At 36.5% G+C, this 23,014-nt stretch overlaps 3 protein-coding genes across 3 annotated transcripts in view; all 3 read left to right on the top strand.

The window, feature by feature from the left end:
• Positions 1-1,134: 1,134 nt before the first annotated feature.
• Positions 1,135-11,938, top strand: angpt4 (angiopoietin 4). The gene is made up of 7 exons (XM_036134751.1): positions 1,135-1,442; positions 1,902-2,049; positions 2,140-2,252; positions 3,150-3,251; positions 3,370-3,536; positions 6,008-6,141; positions 8,120-11,938. Exons 1-7 carry the CDS (start codon positions 1,416-1,418, stop codon positions 8,278-8,280), a joined length of 852 nt encoding a protein of 283 aa, XP_035990644.1. The 5' UTR covers positions 1,135-1,415; the 3' UTR covers positions 8,281-11,938.
• Positions 11,939-16,950: 5,012 nt separating this feature from the next.
• Positions 16,951-21,675, top strand: LOC105920077 (cytochrome c oxidase subunit 6C-1). Its single transcript, XM_012855583.3, has 4 exons — positions 16,951-17,066; positions 20,097-20,212; positions 21,291-21,423; positions 21,553-21,675. The coding sequence occupies exons 2-3, from the start codon at positions 20,108-20,110 to the stop codon at positions 21,414-21,416; spliced, it is 231 nt and encodes a 76-aa protein (XP_012711037.1). The 5' UTR covers positions 16,951-17,066; positions 20,097-20,107; the 3' UTR covers positions 21,417-21,423; positions 21,553-21,675.
• Positions 21,676-22,393: 718 nt separating this feature from the next.
• The window catches only part of LOC105920076 (serine/threonine-protein kinase 4), a 33,021-nt gene continuing 32,400 nt past the window's right edge, over positions 22,394-23,014 (top strand). Inside the window, exon 1 of the mRNA XM_012855582.3 lies at positions 22,394-22,823. Coding sequence (XP_012711036.1) covers positions 22,780-22,823 — 44 coding nt within the window. The 5' untranslated portion in view covers positions 22,394-22,779. The remainder of the gene's footprint in view (positions 22,824-23,014) is intronic.

Raw genomic sequence — 23,014 nt, forward strand, 5'->3', positions numbered from 1 at the left:
AGTAATTTTTGTTCAAAAATGTAACCTCTTATTTCAAAAGACCACTTAAGATAGGCACCAGCCCCAGCTCCCCTGCAAGGATAAACATGGACAGATAATGGACGGATGGATTTCAAAAGGATTTTATTTCTATAATAGTTTTTTCAAAGGTTTGTTTGGATGTCCATGCTTTTAATTCATTATAAGGAACCGGTTACTGGCCAGAGCTTCCCCAAAAGGACCCAGTTTACTCAGAACCAGAGTAATTGATCTCTTGAGGTAGGAAACTGCAACCAAATCTGACGTCAAAAACACAAAGATTATGACTTAGCCTTCAAAAAATTAGAAAATAAAACATGTCTTTGCCCCTAGAGAAAATGAATGCAAACTAGAATTATCATTGTTTTCCATTGCGTCAGAGATTCACTCTTTACCAAAAGTATCATGCATTTAGCTCTTACAAAGTCTGGTTCAATAGTTGGATTTAGTGTCCTCCCAGAACAAAACAGGACATTAACATGAAACTGATGGTTTCATGTTAATGTCCTGTTTTGTTCTTTTTGTTGTTGTTGTAGTTTTTCTTTGTATTTTGGGTGTGTGTAGGGTTAGGGTTATTTTTTTATTTATTTTTTTGTAGAATTAGATCATCAGTCTGCATTTTTTTACCTTCTGTTTCCAAATCAGATTTTATTTGAATGTGGGATGTGAGGCAAAGTTGTGAACTTGATGATGCTTAGCTTGAGTGGTTTAGAATTTGGAAGATCGGCCATTAGTAAATTACTAATGACAGCAGAAGGTTACATTTTCTGGGAGATATCAGATCAAAGGAAGAATTCAGGGTCTATAAAATGTCTTTCTGCAACACCAGTGGCTGTCAGCTTTAGTTTTTTGCAGTTGAGTGTTTTATTGTCGCCAACTTTACATTTATGATCAAGGAGAAAGAGATTAGAGAGCTTCCACAGTTGAATGGTATAAAAAAATCCAAAAATAGAAGTGTTGTGTTTTCATGTACCGATTGGAACTTATAATATCTTAACCCCGAGTTGGGAGAGTCCTTTAATCATAATATGTTGAAACCTTTATACATATGATATGCATTAAATAAAGCATTAGGATCCAAAAGGAGAAGCATAGACACAAGCACAATGCCTAATGTTTTACCAGCACTGGTGTTATTCTGCGGCATAATGTGCTCCGATTCCTACCAACGTTTTATAAACGATACCAGACCACAAAACTAATATTTTAAATCATTGAAGACATTTGGGGAAAAGATGTGATTACCGGTGCTTCTTATGTTATTCGTAGCAGAAAGTCGGTCAAATATCACGTGCAAATGATTTTCTTTCAGGACTTCTTTTCTCTGTGTTTCGTTTAGCCGTTTGGAGAGCAAAGTTCAGCTGTTGGAGTCTCAGCAGAGAGGAGAGCTGGAGGACATGAGAGTGGAGAAGAACCGGCTGCAGGTACAGTTAATGAACAAGACATCTGTGTGTTATTATAGTAAAGAAACATCATTGGCAGACGACTGTTTGGACAGGTGTCTGGGTATGTATTAAAATTAAAATGAATCATGAAAGGTCTCTCAGATGTTTAGACTCATTTAATCATGATATCAGTATAGGTTTTGACTCCATTGAGCGCCATAGTTCATGTTGGAAAAATGAGGCTTTTAACATATGCAATAAAACTCGGTGTAATTAATGTAGGCCTGAGTCAAGCACAAACATGCAAATAACTTTTTTCTCATGTCATTCCAGTTTTTAAAAAATAATAATTGTTTTACTGCAAAGGGAGATCATCTCAATATTTAATGTTTGCACTTTTAGATAAAATGCATGATATCCTAACAGTATTTAGAATTGATAAAGGTGCTTAAAGAAGACGCAGACGAATTAAACCTAAATGAACCTTTTGTTTTTCAGTCTGTGATCAGGACTCAGATGGTGGCCATTGACTCCTTAGAGAGGCAGCTGAGAGTCGCCACCAGCAACAACACGGCTCTGCAGAAGCAGCAGGCTCAGCTGATGGAGTCAGTCCACACGCTCATCGACATAGTGGCCACGACCACCGGTACGTTCCCAAACACGACGAGAGGTTGTGTGAAAACGAAATCTTAACGTTTCATATCGTATAGCATAATGTCACGTGTTTTGCTTTCAGGGTCTCCTCCTCAGAGCCAGATGTGGAAGGACTGTGCAGATGCTTACAAGGCTGGTCGCTCTGCCAGCGGCCTGTATCATATCTACATCGGTAACAGGACAGAACCTGTGCAGGTAATCACGTTGAGCTTTTCCCACATTATGCTCTCAAACTAAAACTGACCAGTTTAGTAAACATTTGACAGTCAAAGGTCACTAAAGGATCAAAATATTTGGATCCTAGTGACGTTTTTAATGAGTCTGTGAGGCTAGGGCTTTAAAACACATCAAACATGTCTTTGCTTACTGGGCTGGTGGGGAGTGGGAACAATTGGGGCAAACAGAAGGAGATGCTGAGATCCACCACTGTTGGCCAATAAGTGTGAAACCTTCATTTGGTTGGTCGACCTTGCGGAGGACCATTAAAATAAATAAAATAAATGAAAAAAAGGTCTGGAAGCAGAGAAGTCTGTTAATGAGTTAAAGGCAGTTTCCAGGGCAATTTTCCAGGGTGGAAAGTTTGATTTCATGATGAAAAGTATGGGCCTAAAAGCATGACATGACTAAAAGATCATTAGTCCAACTTTGTAGTCCAACTGTTTTTAATATTTGCTTTTAATTTCTATTTCCCCATATTTTATTTTGTTTCTACATTTTATTACAATTCGCTTTTAATCTGTTTTATTTTCCTATGTTTTAATCATATAAAGCACTTTGCATTGTCTTCGTACTGAAATGTGCTATACAAATAAATTTCCCTTGCCTTGCCTTTAAGAAAAAAGTGTGAAAAATTATATTTGGTATTATATTTGGTATCAAAAACAAGGTAGAAATATGCAGTGTGCTCTTTTTTTAACTCTTATTTAACTCTTATTTAAAGTAACAAATTTGTACTGATCATCAAACTTTGCACATTATTTACAGCTTTGAATGCTGTCTGAGTTTGACTTAATGATCCAACTTCAGCTTCTTTCCTATGTGGACGCCATTGTCTCCCACGTTGGTGATAGTTTTCCATTTCCCCTCCTGAAGGTGTACTGTGACATGGAGACGAACGGCGGCGGCTGGACAGTCTTCCAGCGGCGCTTTAACGGCAGCGTGGATTTCCAGAGGAGCTGGAGGGAGTACAAAATGGTCAGCATGCCTGAGAATGAAAGCAATTAAAAACAATGAAGTTTTAAAAAAAAAATAAACCATCAGTCGAATCAGTTCACCATCACACCTCACCCTTTGTCCTCCCCCCCTCTCACAGGGTTTTGGGGACGTGTCGGGGGAGCACTGGCTGGGTAACGAAGTTTTATACCTGCTGACCAGTCAAGGCCAGTACTCTCTGAGAGTGGAGCTGCAGGACTGGGAGGGGAGTTCTGCACATTCCCAGTATGACCGCTTTACACTGGCCAGCGAAAGACAGCAGTACAGGTAAAAACATTCATTTGAATTTATGATTTAAATTAAAATTTAATATCTTGACTCGGGTCTCTCATATTAACTGGATTTGTAGTCATGGCAAAAAGAAAGTACACCTTCTTTTAGACCTGGGGATTAAATATAAAAAATACCTGGTTTGCCAGGTTTAAAACTACTTACATCTCACCTAAAATGCACAAAACACACAAAGTACACTAATATTCCTTGACTAAACACACTAAATATGAAATAGAACGTTATTGAAAATGTACACTAAATTTCTTAATAGCTACAAACACGGCATACACATTTTATTTTTAATTTTTTTAAACAGTCTTTTTTTTTTAACAAGATGTGTCAATACAAATTAAGCAAAAATTTATTTTTATTTTCATTCTTAAACAATATTCTTGAACAATAAGTCTTTTTCATGTTTCGCATTTAGGAATATCCCAAGAAAGTAAACCCACTTTAAATTATAAGATTTTACACAGTTTATCAGTGGTTAAATGACTTTTATCTTTTCCATCGTGGTTGCAGCCAGTCAGATTTGCAGCTTTATGGTGACCCAGGGAAGTGTAAACTTTTTGTTTTAATCATCTTTAACCTCTTTGTTTTGAGGGGTGTAGTTCAACCCCAAAAAAACATAAGTGATGACTAAATTCTGTAAACATTTTGATGAGATGTTTTTTTTTTTCTTCTTAAAATAGACCAATAAAGTGAAGAAAACATTAAATGTGAAATTAACTCTGTAATCATTGTTCCTCAGTTTAGGATTTTTCGCAGGTTTTGATTTTTGTGAGGATTAGTGCCAGGCAGAAACATGATGGTTATCAATTGTTGCACATCAAGCGCTCTGGAAAGTTCCTTTATTTGACTGTGATTGCATGTTTATAGGTAGATGGAGAAAGATAATGATGTATGACAATCACAAGCTTTTTTTTTTTTTAATCAAGCCAAAACACTGATAGGTTCTTCTGATTGTTTGTCCATACATCAAAAGCTTTTTGTCATGCATAAAACAGATGTAACATGATCAAAGAGCTGAATTTTTTTAATTAGCAACATAAAAACTGTTAGCTCTGTGATTTCTCATCACAACATTGAAACTATTGGAGTTCCTTTGGCTGTTGCTACTTTCTGGACTTTAAAAATGACTCCAAAGCATAGATCAAACACAAATGTAATACAATCCCAGATTAATGTACAACAGTCTATGAAAAGTTAAAAGTAAATGCACATGTGAATTTGATTATTCCTTTATTAGCTACATGCGTAGATGCACAGAGATTTTGAGGAACTAATCTGATTGTTTTAAAGTATTTATTTGATAAACTTAGAAAAAGGTTAGGGCTGTTACCATATAACCTGAACCTTGGTACAGTTTTGGATTTGAATCTTACAGCCAGATGGCAACAACAGTCAGAGGGGCTTCTAAAAAACAATTATCAAGAATTAAAGAATTTTTGTCCAGAGTAGGAAAAAGTTCATTTTTCCTGCTGGCCAGATAGAGGTAAAGGTGTCCTCATCAGTCTCAATTGAACAAAAATACCTCAGACGGCTGCAGTTCGTCCAAAGTTCTGCTGTCATGCTATTCACTAACACCGTTGAGGTGGAGCGCATTCCACCGCTTCTTAAATCACCACAACGGCTCCCCGTGTGTCAAAGGGTAGATTTTAAATTCCTATTATTTCTCAAAAAAGCTCTCCATGGCCTGAGGCCTAAATATATCTCTGATTTACTTGAAGATTACAAAACATTCTGATCTCTCAGATTGTCTGTGACAGGTTTAGTGAGTGCTGATAGAATCAGACTCAGTTTTTATCCTCCCTACCTGTGGAATAGCTTAACAACAGAGGGCAGCTCCAAGCGTGTGCTCATTTAGGTCATGTGGATTTTTGTTGTTGTTGTTGTTGTTGTTTGGCTAAGGTGCTTAACTCTGATTAATCAATCAATCATTATTAATTAGAGGAAAAAAGGTTCAGAAACTTAATGGATAGTTACCACAAACAGAATTATGTCTACAATTACTATACTACTTATATATGCATTAGATATGCCTTTTCCATGAGGAAAACCAATGTTTTATTAGTTAGTTAGTTAGTTAGTTAGTTAGTTAGTTAGTTAGTTAGTTAGTTAGTTAGTTAGTTAGTTAGTTAGTTTTTTTAGTTAGTTAGTTAGTTAGTTAGTTAGTTAGTTAGTTAGTTAGTTAGTTAGTTAACTTTTAGTTCAAATACAAGGAGTGGAAATAAAATTAATGAAAAAGAATGCATAGTCCAAATAAAAACGTTGGAGGACCTCCATAAAACCTGTGGAAATTAAACGTTAAAAAATTACAAAACAATCTGGTTTATTGGAAAGTAGAAAGGCACATTATTTATTCTTTTACATTTCTGCAAAAAAAACAAACAAAAAAAAAAACAAGACAAATGGTCAACCTGTCCCAACATATTTTGTTCATCATGTTGTCTGTTCTCCCTCAGGTTGTATCTGAGAGGTTACAGCGGTACAGCAGGAAGGCAGAGCAGCCTGATCACCCACGGCGCCGGCTTCAGCACCCGAGATCATGACAACGACAACTGCGACCACTGCAAATGTGCCTTGATGCTCACTGGAGGTACGCCTTCCTTTAGACTTTTTTTTTTTTTTTTATTGTCCACAGGATCAAGATCTACAATTACCCGCTATTAGAAACATTATCTTTTCTAAAGATAAGCTACTAACACATGAATGACAAAGTAAAAGTTAGAAACTTTTTTAATTTAGGAATTTCTAAAGGTGCAACGATGCAGATAACAGCTTACTACATTTTCACCCAACAGTCTCGCTCTATTATAAATCACTGTAAATGTTTTAATGCTTTAAATGCTTTAAGAAACATTTTACTGGCTGAAGAGCTGAATTATTGGTGTTTTGCCAAAAGGTTTGGTCAGTCAAACATCTGTCTCTGTCACTACAATTTGACCTTGAGCCACCGCCAACACAAACAGCTCTTTGGTTCTCCTCGGCCTCCCCTTGATGGCTCGTAATCGCAGATTAACTTAATCGTTTCGGCCAAAATCCTCGAGATCTCAAAGGAAAAGACTCCAGCAGTGACCATTAGTCAGTGAGTCATTTCAAATCACAGCACATTTACAGAGAAAGACAAAGCAAAATAAAATAAAAAAAACGAGAAAAAAAAAAACGAGAAAAAAAAAAACGAGCGACTGAGATGGAAAGGGCAAAGAAAAGTAAAAGAAAAAAGACAAACACAGCTCCATCATCTGTCCCTTAAGGCAGAACATACATTTGGGCCCAATTTGAAAATAATGAGTGCTCTTTAAAAAAAAAAAAAAAAAACATGTTGTTTTTAGGAATTTCAATGTAATTTCAGACACGTGTCACAAGGTAAAGCAAAAAGCTCTCTGTGAATCAGTCCACATTTGACTGAGTTTCTTAAAAAGCTTCTAATGACTCATTTCAAATGTTTTTGCAGATTATTAATGTTTGCAGAGTTGAACAACACTTTATTAAACATCTTATGAATTAATAAAAAATAACTATATAGTTACAACTATCTATTTTGCATAAGGAACTTGATTTAATTCCATATTTTAAGCTCCTTCTTGTTATTGTGCAGTGGTATTTGTTATCGCTTAGCATTTTAAATGCAAAGGGAAAAGTAATGTGGCTTCATTCCAGCATCAGAAACTTATATTGTCTGGGTTCTTCTAGACTTCACTACAGTCTTCATGCAGTGAATTTAAGTGGTGTTTATGCAGTTGTTTAAACATGACCAAGGCCGTCTGTTACTTTCTGAATTTTAAGGTTGAATCAGCGACACAAACAGAGAATGGCAGATTTTTATAATTGCTCATGCACAACAATTCTATGCTTTATTTTACATACATAAAAACATAAATGTCAGAGCCATTATTAGAGGAATCCATTCAATAAAACTTTGAGAAGTAGCCATTTATTAAACCAGAGCAAGGCGAGGCTTTTATGGGGTCCTTAAGGAGAAAATGGTTGGGGGCCCCATGCAGCATGTAATAATGCCACCGGGACACTCAGGATTTAACCACTCACATTCATGTTAATTGACTGTTGCAACTCCTGAGCTGCATTGCAACCTAAAATTATTATAAAGACAGACATGTGGGTCCAAGTATTCCAAACCGCAATTCTTTTAAGGCTTCGGTCTTCATGTTGCATTTGGCCAAAGTTCTACACGTGGACATATTCATGTGCCTGCAGAAACGTATCAGCTAAAAGAACCAAAACAGAACAGATAAAGTTTTCAGTTTAATAAAAACAATATTTTAATTGAACTCCCTTAAGGTCTCTGGGATTTGTTATTGAGAGATTGGGACCTAAACAGTGCCATGCTGCCAAACACGAATTACTCTTAATTGCTACTAATGAATCCCTGTTAGAAGTATGCGTCTGACTCGGGTGGTCCACAATTAGTGGTTCTGAAAAAGTAAAATAGTCCCTTCGCCGCCAATCTCTCCTTTCTCTGTCTTTCCCCTTTAAAATTAGAATTTGTGCAAAAACGATTTCTTCTCTCCGCTTGCATTCATCTCCCTTCGCGGTTGTGCTCTTTCTCCACCCAGGTTGGTGGTTTGACGCCTGTGGCTTCTCCAACCTAAACGGGATCTACTACACAGTCGGCCACAACATCAGAAAGCTCAACGGCATCAAGTGGCACCACTTCAGGGGCCCCAGCTACTCCCTGCGCTCCACCACAATGATGGTCCGACCTTACGACTTCTAAAAAGACCGCTCCACATTCAAGACACCTGATGTTGGGCAACGACCGTCCAAGCATCTAGATTCTGCTAAAAAAAAGAAAAGAAAGAAAACATTCCTAATAATGTTGCTAACTTGTAACTTGTAGCAATGAGCCTCAGCTTCTGCCTCATGGTGCAACCCTGGTGCATCCCCTGCTGGATCTAACATGGTACAGTCCCCCAATTCAAGACCAACAACTGATCCACTGTCAAACCCCTGCAGCCTAAATAACTTTCATCTTACAGGCTCTAGACTCATGAGAGATAAAACGTAATAAAAAGATTGTTTCAGTTTATCGAAGTTCATATTTTAGATTTCCTGATAGCAGGACACATTTGTACGTTGCTTTTGAAGCCACCGGTGTTGTTACAGTTGCTTGTGTACATTTCCAAAGACATGAATTGTGTTAAAATATGATGTTTGATTAAAAGGAAAAAAATAATCTGTGCCTTTCACATCTTGTGCTGCTCAGACAGGACGGCCTGCTAGTTGTTTTTCTGATTTAGAAAGAGGTCTTCACAGTGTCCTTCCACACACACAGTTGACAGGTAAAGGCAGGGTAAGATGCTTCAGCATCCTGGGTCAAAATTCTGCCATAGTCGTTTTCCTAAGCAAAGCAGAAAACAAAGTGTAGCTTGTAAATGATGAGCTTTTGATTGAAGAGCCTGGCTGCTCATTTTCTGCACCGCCCAGGGTCAGTCAGTCATCAGACTTTTTTAAGTGAAGTCAGTTAAAGCATCACTGCAATGATGGTGGGGGTAAAGGGAGGATGTATAATGTCTTTATGAGCAGACCAGAGGATGAAAAAATGTGATATCTTCGGCTGTTTGATACAGACAATGTGGTCCAACATCATGTTTATTATCTACAAATGTATCTAAAAAAAGATTACAATATCATCAAAAGTTATTTTATTCAGGTAATTTAATTCAAAAAGTGAAACTCATGTATTATTTAAAATGGTTGATTCTGTGATTACAGTTTACAGCTAATGAAAGCCCAAACGTCAGTGTTCCAGATCATTTCAAGATAATCCAGGATTGATGAGATGCTGATTGGGTGAAAAGTGTCTCCATGTGGTGTACAATACATGCTTGGTTGTGGCATTTGTGCATGAATTACTGCCGCCATTGCTGCTGACACACTGGTCAGGGTCACCAGCTGATTTGTTGATGCAGCTCTATGTGTCGTTGTTGTTTCTGTTTCTTGTTTGTTTTTTTACCTCCAAGAGAAATTATTATATGTTTTTGTAATTTGTTTTAACTGTCTAAGCATAAATTGACCCAGTCAAAATACATCTACATTGAAATGATTAAGGTTTCATTTAACAAAGTTCTACCAATTTTACAAAGCATCTTACTTTTTTTTTTTTTTTTTTATAAAACTCACAAACGGTAACCATTTAATCTACGGTTGGTATTCTTTTGTCACAGAAGCACAACAAAGCGTCAAAGCAATGGATATACATTTATTTGTGCAATCTAATAAAGACAACAATAAAGACACAGAAATCATATTTATCTAAAACTAAGTAAAAACATTAAATTAAGGTTAGTAGAAACAGTTTAGGGTGGCAGTAACAAGTTTCAGTTCGACAGACAATTTACAAGATCTCTGTTTCTGATGTGTTTCTGAAATGACAGTAAATATATTCCAACTTGTACCCAAGCTGTGAGAATGTCAGCGACAACAGATTTTCTACAGGCTTCGTTGATGGCAGTGATGCCAACCAGGTATTGGTAGTTTTGGCACTGTGGCCAAGGGCCAAGTCCATTAAAAAATTTATTCAGTTTAGATATTGTGAGCAAAAGGAAACATAGTGCTCTCGAATGTCATGGTAGATGGCTCCTCTGGCTTTAGACTGGATAAAAACACAATGGGACCAAGACCAACAAATGACATGACTTCACACAGAATCTCAGGCAGCTTGAACTCTGCACTTCTCTTTTTTTCCCGCCAACTATGAGACCTTGATTTCCAAAAGAAATGAAAAATAAGTGCTTTGGTCCACTGAGACACAGTCCAGTCCGTATTCTAGTGCAGTTAAGATGCTTTTGACATATGTGAGTCAGGAGTGGCTATGACTTTGTGTGTGTTCATGCCTTGTGAATCTACCACAAACTCTGGTGCTTGTGCACCTTTTTCAACCATGTTTGATTCCTTCCACTTAACTTTCTGTTAATATATTGGTATACACACTCTGAGAACTTCCAGCTTCTTTAGCAATGACCTTTTGCGGCTCACTCTCAGTGACTGACCGTTGAATCGTTTTAATTTATTTCTATTATTATTTCAAGTTACATTAGCTGTAAGCCATATTCCTCAAATGAATACCTGAAATATATTACTATCTGGGTAATGGATCTACATAAAATATGAGGTTCACTTTTTGAAATAAATGAATCAACTTTGCAACGATTTTGAACTTTTTGCCTGCACCAGTGCAGGCTAAAAGGTTTTTGTCTTTCCTTGAGGAAAAATGTTGCTGACAAAATGCTGTTAAACTGCACAGAATATTGTGGACATTGTCAAACTGCCACCAGATTTATTAAAAGAGCCACAAGCATTAAAATAAATGACGGATAGATAAAAAAGAAGAAAAACTGCTGCATGAATGAAGCTTCTCTTTTAAAATCACAAAGTATATGGGAATCCAAGGTACTCTGTGCTACTTTTATGTCTACAGTAAAAGTGTGCATCTATTGGCACCAAAGAGTTTGTGGACAAAGATGCTGATAAGAAGATTTGATGCAAAAACACGCCTTAACACACCAGGAACAAAGGAAAGAAGTGAAGACAATGGGGGGAGGAGGATCGAGTTGATTTGATGCCAGAGCATCAGGAGGCTGCAACAGATGTTCATCCAGAAAAAGGAAGTGATTCTTAAAGAGTGTTCTCATTCTGGGCTCTGGTTTCCTTCAGAAGGTGGCTGACTCTTACTGCCCTGGAGAAAGTGCCAAATACACATCTCTATGTGCAGCAGGACTAAACAAGGAGTGTGTTGTTGCTCATAAGAGTCAAACAAATATGAGAGTTTCTTCTGAGATGCCAAAAACAGACTAATGGACACAATTGAGTGCATCTCAAACCCTGATTACTGTGTACAATCCCTGTATAGGAAACAACTAACAGACACACTGTAAATAAATGGAAACTGATCAGTAATTGTGTGGCAGGTTAATGGAGGTCTTGCAGCTGTAAAGTTGCTGACTGCTGCGGTTTCCGCTTATTGTTCAGGAAACATAAGCACGCGAACAGTTTCTTTTCATGCAATTATCAAGTGATATGGCAACACTTACTGGACACTGATAGAAGGAGGAGAGCTAAGTAATCAGGAAAGAAGCAAATCATCTGTATAAGCGAACCGGGAGTGCAAGCCAAATCCAAATCAATCTTTTTCTTCCGTGTTTTATGTTGGGTAGAAATTCTGGGCAATGAAATTAGAAAAGAACAAATAAATGACAGATGTTGGAATTTGATGGGGTCCAGATCCTGAAGCAAATAAATGTTGCTTTGATTATTACCTAATCTGAACAATCTGGGCATGTTCTTGTTTCTTGCTGAGGTCTGCATTTTATTACGGCCTCTGGATTAATACTCTCATGGCACTCATTCAGATAATAAATAAAACCAAGAACATATTTATTCTATTCTGTGTATTGGTTTCCTTAAATTCTTCATTTGAGATGTTGTCTTCCCCCTTTTTTATCATCACACATCCACGACATGTTTTTTAAGGTTTAAAAAGTGCCGCAAACCTATTGTAGTTACTCCTCAGTTCAGTTCAATCAGTTCAGCTCAATTGGTTCAGATCAGATTTAACGTATTCTAAAACACTCATCTGAAGAAAGGTTTGTCAAACTTTAGAAGAGAACATTTTACATCAAAGCTTCACTTCGGTTGTACTTCTGCAGAACCAGACTAAGAAAGAGGCAGTGTCGGACACATCAGCAAAGAGACACTATAGGCAAGAAAATACTGCCAGCATTACAGAAAAGAAGAATAGCTGATACCGGCTACAATAATTGCAAATGACACATGGATTAGAATAAAAGAAAGTAAAAACAGAAGATAATGAGAAGCTTAAAGCTGTACCAGCATAGCTATTGTAATAGCTCAGCGTGACCTAAATTGCTCAAAGATATAATTTTTTTCAAAATAAAGGATTTTGATAAGTGAACAATTTGACAAAGGGACTGTATGCTCCTGAAATCTTTTTGGAACCATAAGTAAGCCTGCGGTCTAAGTGAATAGCTCAGGACCTGTGAGTTCTTTGGGAGGTATGGAGATTGGTTATTCTGAGCTTCATTTGTAGAAAATTTAATATTATAATCTGGATTGAAGGGAAGCTTATTTTGAAGGAAAGTGGTCCGACTTTTGACCTTTTATGAAAACGCTCACTGCTTCCTTATAGAAGAAGTAACGATATTTCAAGAATTGTTTTGGACATCTTGTTGCTGAAGAATCCCAAGAGATTACTCTCATTTACCAATGCATGGACTATTTCTGTGCGCTCTGTACCCCATCTTTTACCCAAAGACTGCAGTCCATTTCCAAGCCTTGTAACAATCTTCAGCATGATAACTCTTTTTTTCTGTATCACTCTGAGATAAGAGTTCTCTAAATTTTGGCAACACTGAGCAGATGAAACAAGGAGGTCTTGGCAATATGTTTTACATTGGACTTAGGAGACAAATCCTGCTCATTAATAACACGTTTAGCCATTCAGATTAATCAGATTGAGAATGAATGGGAACATTACGCACATGGATATCAAACACAGGTTTATCTTCATTTGGAAGCGTACGCATATGCAATAAAGGCTTATTACACATTAGAGACATGTTTGTAGATTATTTAATTCATTCTGGCATAATGGATACTAACCTTCAAACAGCTGTCCCTCAGACCCGGGAGCAGCTAGAGACCCATTTTTTACAGAGCTTGTTCCGCTCATAGATCATGAATGGAAATTTTGGTAACTCTATCTCTGTTTTAAACGTTTTCACAAGAAAACTTACCTAATCCTAATGCTCAATGGAAGCACGTAGGAAAGTAAGAGTATTGCTCCAGCATGAAACCCTGTGGAACACCATAACTAACTTTAGTGCATGACGAAGATTCATCATTTACATAAACAAACTGGAATTAATATAACCTGTACAAGCCTGGCATCATTTTTCTAATAATAACAACAGTGGAGCATTGAATTATTATTTTATTTTATGTTTATTTGCACAGTATTAATATGACTTTTTGTTGAACTGAAATTGATGAAATTATGTTTCTATTGAATATTTATTATTATTTCTCTGAGACTTTTTATTACCGAATGATATGTGGTATGATCCTTGTTTCCAAGGAAGATTTCTCTCAAGGGAGATTAGTAAATATACTTTGACTTTAAGCCTCTGAAACAAATTAGGACAACTGACTATCAAATGTAGAACTAAGATATAATAACTACAGGGATGAGTTCACTGTTATAAACTCTAAATCCAAACTCGACATTTTTTAATGACTTTGTCCTCATTATTTCAACAGACTAGATTAATGCAGAAATATTTGAAATTCCATTTTAAACTACTTTTTAGCATTTGGTACATATACCTGGATATAACTAGTTCAATTCAATTCAATTCAATTTTATTTATATAGCGCCAATTCATGAAACATGTCATCTCGAGGCACTTTACAAAGTCTAATCAATCATATTATACAGATTGGTCAAAAAATTCCTATACATGGGAACCAGTTGGTTGCTTCAAAGTCCCGACAAGCAGCATTCACTCCTGGAGAAGAGCTACAGGGAGAGTCGTCTGCATTGTCCATGGCTTTGCAGCAATCCCTCATACTGAGCAAGCATGAAGCGACAGTGGGAAGAAAAACCACCCATTAGCGGGAAGGAAAAACCTCCAGCAGAACCGGGCTCAGTATGAACGGTCATCTGCCTCGACCAACACATTGATCTAGTAATCTGTTCTACATTAGATGGTAGTAGCGGGTGAGCCGTCCTCTCTGGATGATGTCACAGTTAACAGAACGTCAGACCAGGTGTTCCTACTATGAAGAAAAAAGAGAACAAAAAGCTAAAAGCTGAAATGACAACAGTCATTTCAATGTAATGCAATGCAAAACTGGAGAACAGTAGAAATCAGTAGAGTGAGAAAAACAGGCCCTGATGTCCTCCAGTAGCCTAAGCCTATAGCAGCATAACTATAGAGGTAGCTCAGGGTAACATGAGCCACTCTAATTATAAGCTTTGTCAAAAAGGACAGTTTTAACATTGGTCTTAAAAGGGTGTCTGCCTCATGTGAGGCAAACACCTTGAGGGTCCAAATGTTAAATGATAACCATATACATCTGCAATACACAGCCTGACATAAATTCAGATTAATCACATTTAAAAATGGTGGATGTGATAGTTCTGGTGAAAAAAAGAAAACTCACTTTAAGTGGTCAAAAAAGTAGTAAAAATGAAACAACTTAATAATTTAGATGACAATACTGGGCTCCTTAGATTTTATTCCTGCTCAAAAAGCTGGAAAGAGCATAAGTAATATCATTTTAATAGCATTTTTATTTCTATTCTCATTTCTGTAGTTGGTCAGTTTTTATTTATTTATTTTTGCAATACAGAGAAATATTCTATATGACAAACTAATGGCGTCAATACAGCTGAGACTTGAATGAATACATGGTTCAACTTGCTTCAGACTCTTAAACGTTGATCCTATGTCTGACCCAGGTATACACTAGTTCAGGTTTAGAGTGAATTGCTTTAAAACTGGACAACAGTAAAGGGTTGCAGCCAAAGCGAAGGATTCCCACACACTGGACATCTTGACCCATGATGTAAGGTCTGGAATGAACACCTTTTAAAACCCCAGTTTCATCCCAAACATCAATTAGACTCGGCACTTTCCATTGCAAAGAGGGATTACTGGGAATTACTTTAGATAACAAAACATTATTTCAAAAGTGTCTGTTAAGACATTTATTAATACAGCTGCAGAAATATGAGCCAAAGGAAATCACATCTTGGGGATTGCTTCCTTGTTGTGAGGCCCTCTGCATACGCTTATTAGTGTCTCCTCCACATGTTCCTGAGCGCCCCCCGCCACACACATACACACACTAACAGTTTCTAAGGAAAAACTGGTTCCCAGAGGTGAAACACAGCAATACCCTTAAAAAGATGTCTAGAAAGATATGTTTGATTTCTGTTTTACATACCAATATAAAAATATGGATTTAAAACTACTAGAAGGGCATATAAAATATTACATAAAAAGCCATCTTTACTCTGGGGAAAATTTAAGTTTAGTAACAGAATGGTTGACATTAGGTGGAACAATGGGGGGGGGGGGGGGGGTTCAATCCCAACACATGCCATGTGCTGAACTGTCTCTGGGCAAGATGATGAATCACTCTTTTCCTTGATTTGCTCATAGGTTACATAATTTTCAATACTTTAAGTTGTTTTGGATCAAAGCTTCCACAAAATGACTAAAATGTAACTCAATCTTATTTTCACAGCCTACAGAAAGTATGCAGCGTATCGGCCAAGTAAGAACCCCAGCTGTGAGGAAAACAGCTATAATCATGTGTCAACGGAATCGCTACATCTCTGTCCATCTGTGTGCAGTTGGCAGCGAACACCGAGTGCAGATGTCATTCAGTCTTTCATCAAGAACTGGTAAATCAGGTCAAATTAAATCATGACACCGATTAAAAAAAAATAAGCTTTGCACACAGTAAAGGTTGCAAAACTAAACACTGTAAATTTGTAAACTTCTGTATTTGAAAAAGGGATAAAATGTATATATTCACAAAATGGTCTCGCACATGTTTCCTGATTTTAACAAATATAAATAACTTTGGAAATCCTAAATTACCTTAAACAGGAGGAGGTTTAGTCTAATATGTGGACTGTGAGTATGTATGTATATACAACCTTTTTTCGCAAAGTTAGAAACAGGACACCAAGATAAACATAAATACTGCATTTAACAACAGATAGACTCTCATTTTGCTGGAAAATACATATTTTATTCTTTTTTTTTGATCGTCAACGTTTCTATAGTTTGAAAGTGGCACTCTACTGCCTCCTGGTGGTTCATTTTCCTACTACACAAATTCTCTCCAGCTTGTGGACAGTGGGAGCCCTGAAGATCTTTCATAAAATGTTTAATTATCAACCTCTTCAAAGAGAAAATATTGTAGAGTATACTGTAAATAAGAAAGGAAACAAGTAGGTATGCAAATTATTTCTTTACTGGACATTTTATAGATTAAAAAAAAACGCATCACAAAGAAAGAGCCTAAAATTTTAAACATGATGAAATATATATTTAAAGGCATACAAAATAGGCGCAAGATCGACGGTACACTCTTCCACTCATCTTCAACCGAAAAATGTATACATGTATATTGTTTTGTGGTTGGGGACTTAATTTCTGATGAAATTGTTTTAGCATAAGTCACACAAGCATTAATTAAGGTTAGAGCAATGAATACACACATTTTGTAAAAAAGAAACTAATAAATAAAATATGGTGAAATTGAATACGAACAAGTTTTTTAGGAACATTGGAAGAAATACTCTAAACGCTATATTGTATAGAATTTTATTTCCCCTTATGACATCGACAGCATCCACTTTACTGGGCTTTTTGTCCTTTCGCGGCACCAGTAGAGACTCTTCCTGTAGGACTGAAGCTCAGCTGAAGTGTGCTAGCGGTTTCTCTGAAGGTCGTCGGCCTAACTGTGAGTTTATTAAGAATTCATTAAGACGTTTTCTTTTGTTGGAGTTTGTACTGTATTGCTCCTGACAACGACACCAAACCGTAAGATTCTGTAGGTTTATATTTTAATTTAGCTGCTGATCATCCTTGACGCGGTCTGGTTAGCATTTAGTTCATCTTGACCTAGCTAACATTAGCTCGTCAGGAGCTAAATGCTAACTAAAAGCGGGTTTGATGACCCGGCGAATGACACGCTTAAATCGTTTTCTTTTTTGTTACTTGCATTTCTATGAATAATTTCCTAATTCTATGGGTTTGGATAATGGATAAAGTCGTTTCTCTGCAAGCAAACTGATACGACCCTGCGTCTCATTCAGCTGTTTTTGACTGTTTTACAGGATAATTTAGCTTTTGTACAGGCTATATTTAGGTGTTTTGCTCAATACGTGTTTGGTTTGACAGTATAACTCTAAGTTTTTAATGAAATTACTGTTGTGGACAGTCGACGTGTTTTTGGTGCTGACCTGACTTGGCAACAGGACATAATGGCGATCTACCTTTAGCTAAACATGCACGATACTCATTGCGTTCTCAAGGCTATAAAAATAACTTCGCGTCCAGGTTTATTGGTATATGGTTGTATTCATTTGTACATATCAATTAATAAAATACCTGAAAAAATAAATGTAAATACTCTAACGTCCAAAAGGTAACCAGTAAAGGTAAAAGAAAAAAAATGGCACAATCCTGTTCAGTTTAGCATTCATTAGTTAATGATCAGTTAAATTGGTTAGTCATAAAAGGTCTTTAAAATGCAAATAAATAGAACAAAAAGCACAATACTGAGAATCCTTAAGACTGAAGTACCAAAAAGTCACATCATAAACACAAGAAATGTACAAAATAAGTTAACTTGTATTATAAGAATAGCTAAAAGTAACATATAAATAATTCTCAGTTCTCCATAATTCTATGAAAAACTCTTTAACTTGCTGGATATATTCATTGGCAAGCACAACTTGATCACAGAAGGTCAGTGTAGAATATTCAAACCTAACCGATCCTCCGTACTTACACTAATGAATAATTGCAAACTCAATAGATAAAAAAACAGCACATAGCTGGAATAATGCTGGAAATTAAGAAAATATTCAAAACATTGTAGTTGAAAAACTTTAATTTTTCAGCATGAGGAGCAATGTTTTGAACTGGATGAAGTGACAGGAAAAAGTTTGTCAAGCGGGGTGATTACTGTTGTTTATATTTGGACAGTTTCGGCTCCTTAGTTGTTTATTTTGTACATTAATGATTTGTGTTAGGTCTCGCAAGTCACTGAAGCAAATATTTTATAGGTCAGGTGCTAATTTGCAAATGTTTGTACACCGGATTCATATAGAGCTAAGAAAATTAAAAATTAGTTTTATACAAATAAATTATCATTAAATTTCTGCAAAACAAAGTTTGTTTTAACTAAACTGCAATTCCAAGTTCATTTAGATGACTTTCAAATAAAAGGGTGAATGTAATAAATTTTCTCTGAGGAGCAATTAATAAGCAAATATGCTAGAAATCTAACATTAAGCATGCATAAACCTGTTAAAGAGGACTGCAATACTAAAGGTTCTGGTTTACACATCCCTTCACATTCTATACGGTACAACAGTTATTTAATATTGCTTAATTTTCATGTCTCAGGTTTACAGATGTTGTGGAGGTACAAACAGCACTAAAAAGGTCTTAAAACAAATATAATAGATTATACCAAGTTACATAAAAAAGTAAAAACATTTCTAGGTGGGCAGTTTAATTTAAGTTGGAATGTAGAACTCCAGGAATGTCCAGACATGAGACATGTTAAACGATAAAGGGATGTGGATTGTCTGAATATATTTTGCTAGTTAATGATAGAAGGTATAAATGTGGGTATAATGGTAGGAATGCATATTTTGACCAGAAAACAAAAAAACAAAGTTATATATCAATGATAACTTTCGTGATTTATATATTATAACTAGGCAAATTGATTATTGTTTGAGTTGGATGTTGGATAAAAAGGTAGATAGCTACAGTGTTTGTAAAGTTTGAAATTCTTGGGTAATTGTCTCTCAATATACATTCAAGCAAGTGAAAAATTGTGACCCAAAATAAAAAAAAAATGACATAATTTTTTAGATATTTCAGTATTCAATATTGCATATTTAACAAATCATCTTTTATGTTTGTCCTTCAATATTTGGAAAAAGTAAATAGACTTGCTAAAATCCTTTTTCTCAGCCAGAAGGTCGTGTTTGTTGCTTTGGATTATTTTAGTTTTACTAATAAAAATACAAACAGAGAATATTTAGCCTTGAAAGAAAGACATTTGGCATGGATTCCTTAAATGAAAACAATTATATAGTTAAAGCATATTTTGCTGGAATCTTTTGCTGTGCTGTAGTCATCAGTTCATCTTTGGTATATAGTTAACAAAAAATCTCAGGCATTAACCAAAAAATTAATTTGTTGATTTTAAAAGAAATTATACTCGTCTTTAGAAAAACAAAACTAAAAATCACATATGGTGTCGTTGGATCAAAACTTCAATAATAAACACCGGCTGTTCATTAACAGGTATGGGGGGAAAAACGTTCACTTTGCTGCTTATCATTGGGAATAATCAACACACATGAGCGATTTAAAATGTGTTTTTGTGGGGCTCTGCAGCAGTAATGTAATCACCAATCAAGAGCCTGGAGCACAAACGACAGGCTCTGGTTTGTATATATTATACCAACGATTAACCCTAAAATACAGCCTAATGGCACACAGTGCTTAAAGATGTATATTTCTCATGCTGATTTCCGTGATGATACTATTCAACTCAACCATATGAAGTTTTTCTTTTCTTGCCAACAAACATGTAAGAGGTGTTGGGGATTTTATTTTTTATTGTTTTATCCTTGGAAAACAAAATCCGGATGATTACTTGCCATGTCGTATGTTGTAAAGGAGGGTTACCATACTGGTCTGTGAAGTCATCATAAGTTACATTTTGCCTTTTTCCCTTCTACAGTTCAATCAACCATGTCTCTGCCAAAGCCAGTAATGAGGGGATTGTTGGCGAAGCGCCTGCGGTTCCATCTTCCCATTGCATTTACCCTTGCTATAACGGCAGCAATAGCTTTCAAGGTGAGAACAGGGCACACATTAGGGCTGGACAATTAATCGCATTTGCAATATAATCACAATTTTGAAAAACTCGATTTCCAGTTTTTTGGCTTGATGTTCAACTCAACAAGCTGTTCTCTTGAATAATAATATTCTGATTGATAAAAAGTTACATTTCTTGTTTTAAATGGTTCTTGATTACTAACATTTTTATCTACCGGCCATTTTTGTTGCTTATGGTTAAAGCAGAGAAAAGTCAACATTAAATCGCAATTATGGTTGAAATATATCACAATTTAGATTTTTAGCAAAATCGTACAGCCCTAGCACACATACGGCCCAACTGTGACTAGTTCTCTAATGCAAACTGTTGGCTCACGTCAAAATGTTCTGTAAGCGTATTCAGTGTCTTAAAAGGAGACAGATGTATCTACCTGGTGACTTCAAGCCCTGCACAAAGATCTAACAAGTCTGTATATTTTCCCAGAAGCACAAGAACAGAAATGAAGTCTGTAAATCATTTGTTAGCTAACATTTACTAAACACAGTTTTGATTGTTTCACGTTTTGAATTCCAGTGCAGAACTTAACTAAAAGCTCATTTGCTTTCATTTAAGTGTTTTAAGCCAAATAATTAGGAACTCTTTACGGGCATGAGGATGTGTGTCCATGTGTCAGCAGTCTCTAGAAGAAACAAACTTTGGTTGAAATAAAAAGTGTGAAAAATCTGCAACAACCCATCCCAACCTTTTAAACCTCATTTGTTGCAAAACATTATATGTCACATGTCAGAACCTGGCAGGCTGTAGCAGAAAAATGCTAATTTTAAATTTGTTGAAATGTATATTTACTTTGTAGCATATAGATTCTAAGTTGGGTTGCAATAGAAAGTATTTTTACACAACTTACACAACATTTTACAGGTGAATTATTAATGTGAAACTTTACACTTTTACGTTGTAATATTTACCCTTCAAACTTATTTTTATTTTAGGAAGAGTTTGGCCTAAACCTTACACTTTACCTTCCAGTTTTCAGGATTTATTTGTCAGTCCAGGTTATGTGAAGCAATAAAAAGTGAAATCCTTTTTTTGCTACAGTACACAGTGACCGAGCCCAGGAAGAAAGCATATGCTGATTTCTACAAGCAGTACGACGCCGTCAAAGAGTTCAATGCCATGAGAGAAGCCGGCATCTTCGAGAGCGTGCGGCCCTCTGGAGAGTAAAGCTTCTGTGAGTCTGTCTTGCCGTTGAAAATGGATTTTTATACTTTGTCAGGACAAGCAACACATTTCATGCTGATACGATAGTTTCACAACTGAAAGTAGCCGCGTCTAATGGTTATGCGTTTCCTTCCTCCAGCTCCCCCGTCCTGTCAGTCATTCCTGGTCTGAAAATGGTTTCCCTTTGATGCTTACTGATCACATGTGAACATCGTTCTGCTGTTGGTTCCTGAAAATACAATAAACTATTCTATTAATGAAACTCTGCGTCTGTGCTGTGATTAAAGAAAGTAATGGTAAATGGTTTTACAGATCAATATATTCCTCATATAGGAAATAAACATGAGCAGTTGTGTAATTAAATTGGAGATGTAATATTTGTAATATTTGATGCTGTATTTTTTAATACTATTGGGTTTTGTGTAGAACTTTTTCTCTCTATCTATCTATCTATCTATCTATCTATCTCTCTCTCTCTCTCTCTCTCTCTCTCTATATATATATATATATATATATATATATATATATATATATATATATATATATATATATATATATATATATATATATATATATATAATAAAAGACGACGGGAAATCAGAATCAAGTTTAATCGGCAAGTAGATTTGCACTTACAAGGAATTTGACTTGGTGTTGATGGTGCACACAAAAAATACAATAAAATAAAATGTATATATATATACAGAAGCTATGACTATAGGTGCATATATATATATATATATATATATATATATATATAGAGAGAGAGAGAGAGATTATATATACAGAGAGTATTACAGTATATGTAATTTACTGCAATTTACCGTGACTTTCCAAGCTGTATGCAAACGAAATTTCGTGCTGTGCATACAGAATGACAAATAAAGTTGTAGTCTGTGTGCTCTATGTGCCTATTGCCCCCTGCTGTCGGGGCTAGGTACTGCACGCTTTGTTTGCGCCGCCTTCGCCTTCCTGCCCACACCTCTCGGCACTTCCTGGTTTTCTCAGATGGATGTTAAGGCGGCTGCCAAGCGCTCTGTCAAACAAGTCTAAAGTTGCCCAGACAGGGGAAGGATGTGCCCGGCGGCGAGGATACCACGGCCTGACAAAACGCATTCGCCCTGTGAAGCCAGCCGTACAGAATGATCAACGCAGGAGGTGTTTTTTACGGCAGCCGAGCAACAGCAGCAGCAGCAGCGGGGGGATCGTCAGCCGGGACGCTGGTGTGAAGCGGCGCGTTAGCCGCGGCTGCTAGCAGCGCAGCAGACCTGCTACTGCTAGCATCCACTTGACGTCGGTCAGCTCGGTTCAAAGTTTGCCTCCAGACCCGAAAACGCGAGAGTCCGAGGGGACAAGAGGGGACGACATGGAGAACAAGGAGAAGGTGCAGATGAGGCATCACCCTCGCAGGTAAAGCCAGTAATGAAAGCAGCAAACATGGCTTATCAGGGGATTTTTTTTTTATCTTTCTAAACGTTAGCCTGGCGTTGTCCTCAAGTTTAATGTTGGGTCAGATATCAAAAACGCGCTATCAGCAACTTAGCGCGCAGTAAGTCTTGTTATATTACATAAAGTGACACGTTAACGCTTCTTTAGAACTT

This window comes from Fundulus heteroclitus, unplaced genomic scaffold, assembly GCF_011125445.2.
Source record: "Fundulus heteroclitus isolate FHET01 unplaced genomic scaffold, MU-UCD_Fhet_4.1 scaffold_90, whole genome shotgun sequence".
NCBI lineage: Eukaryota > Metazoa > Chordata > Actinopteri > Cyprinodontiformes > Fundulidae > Fundulus > Fundulus heteroclitus.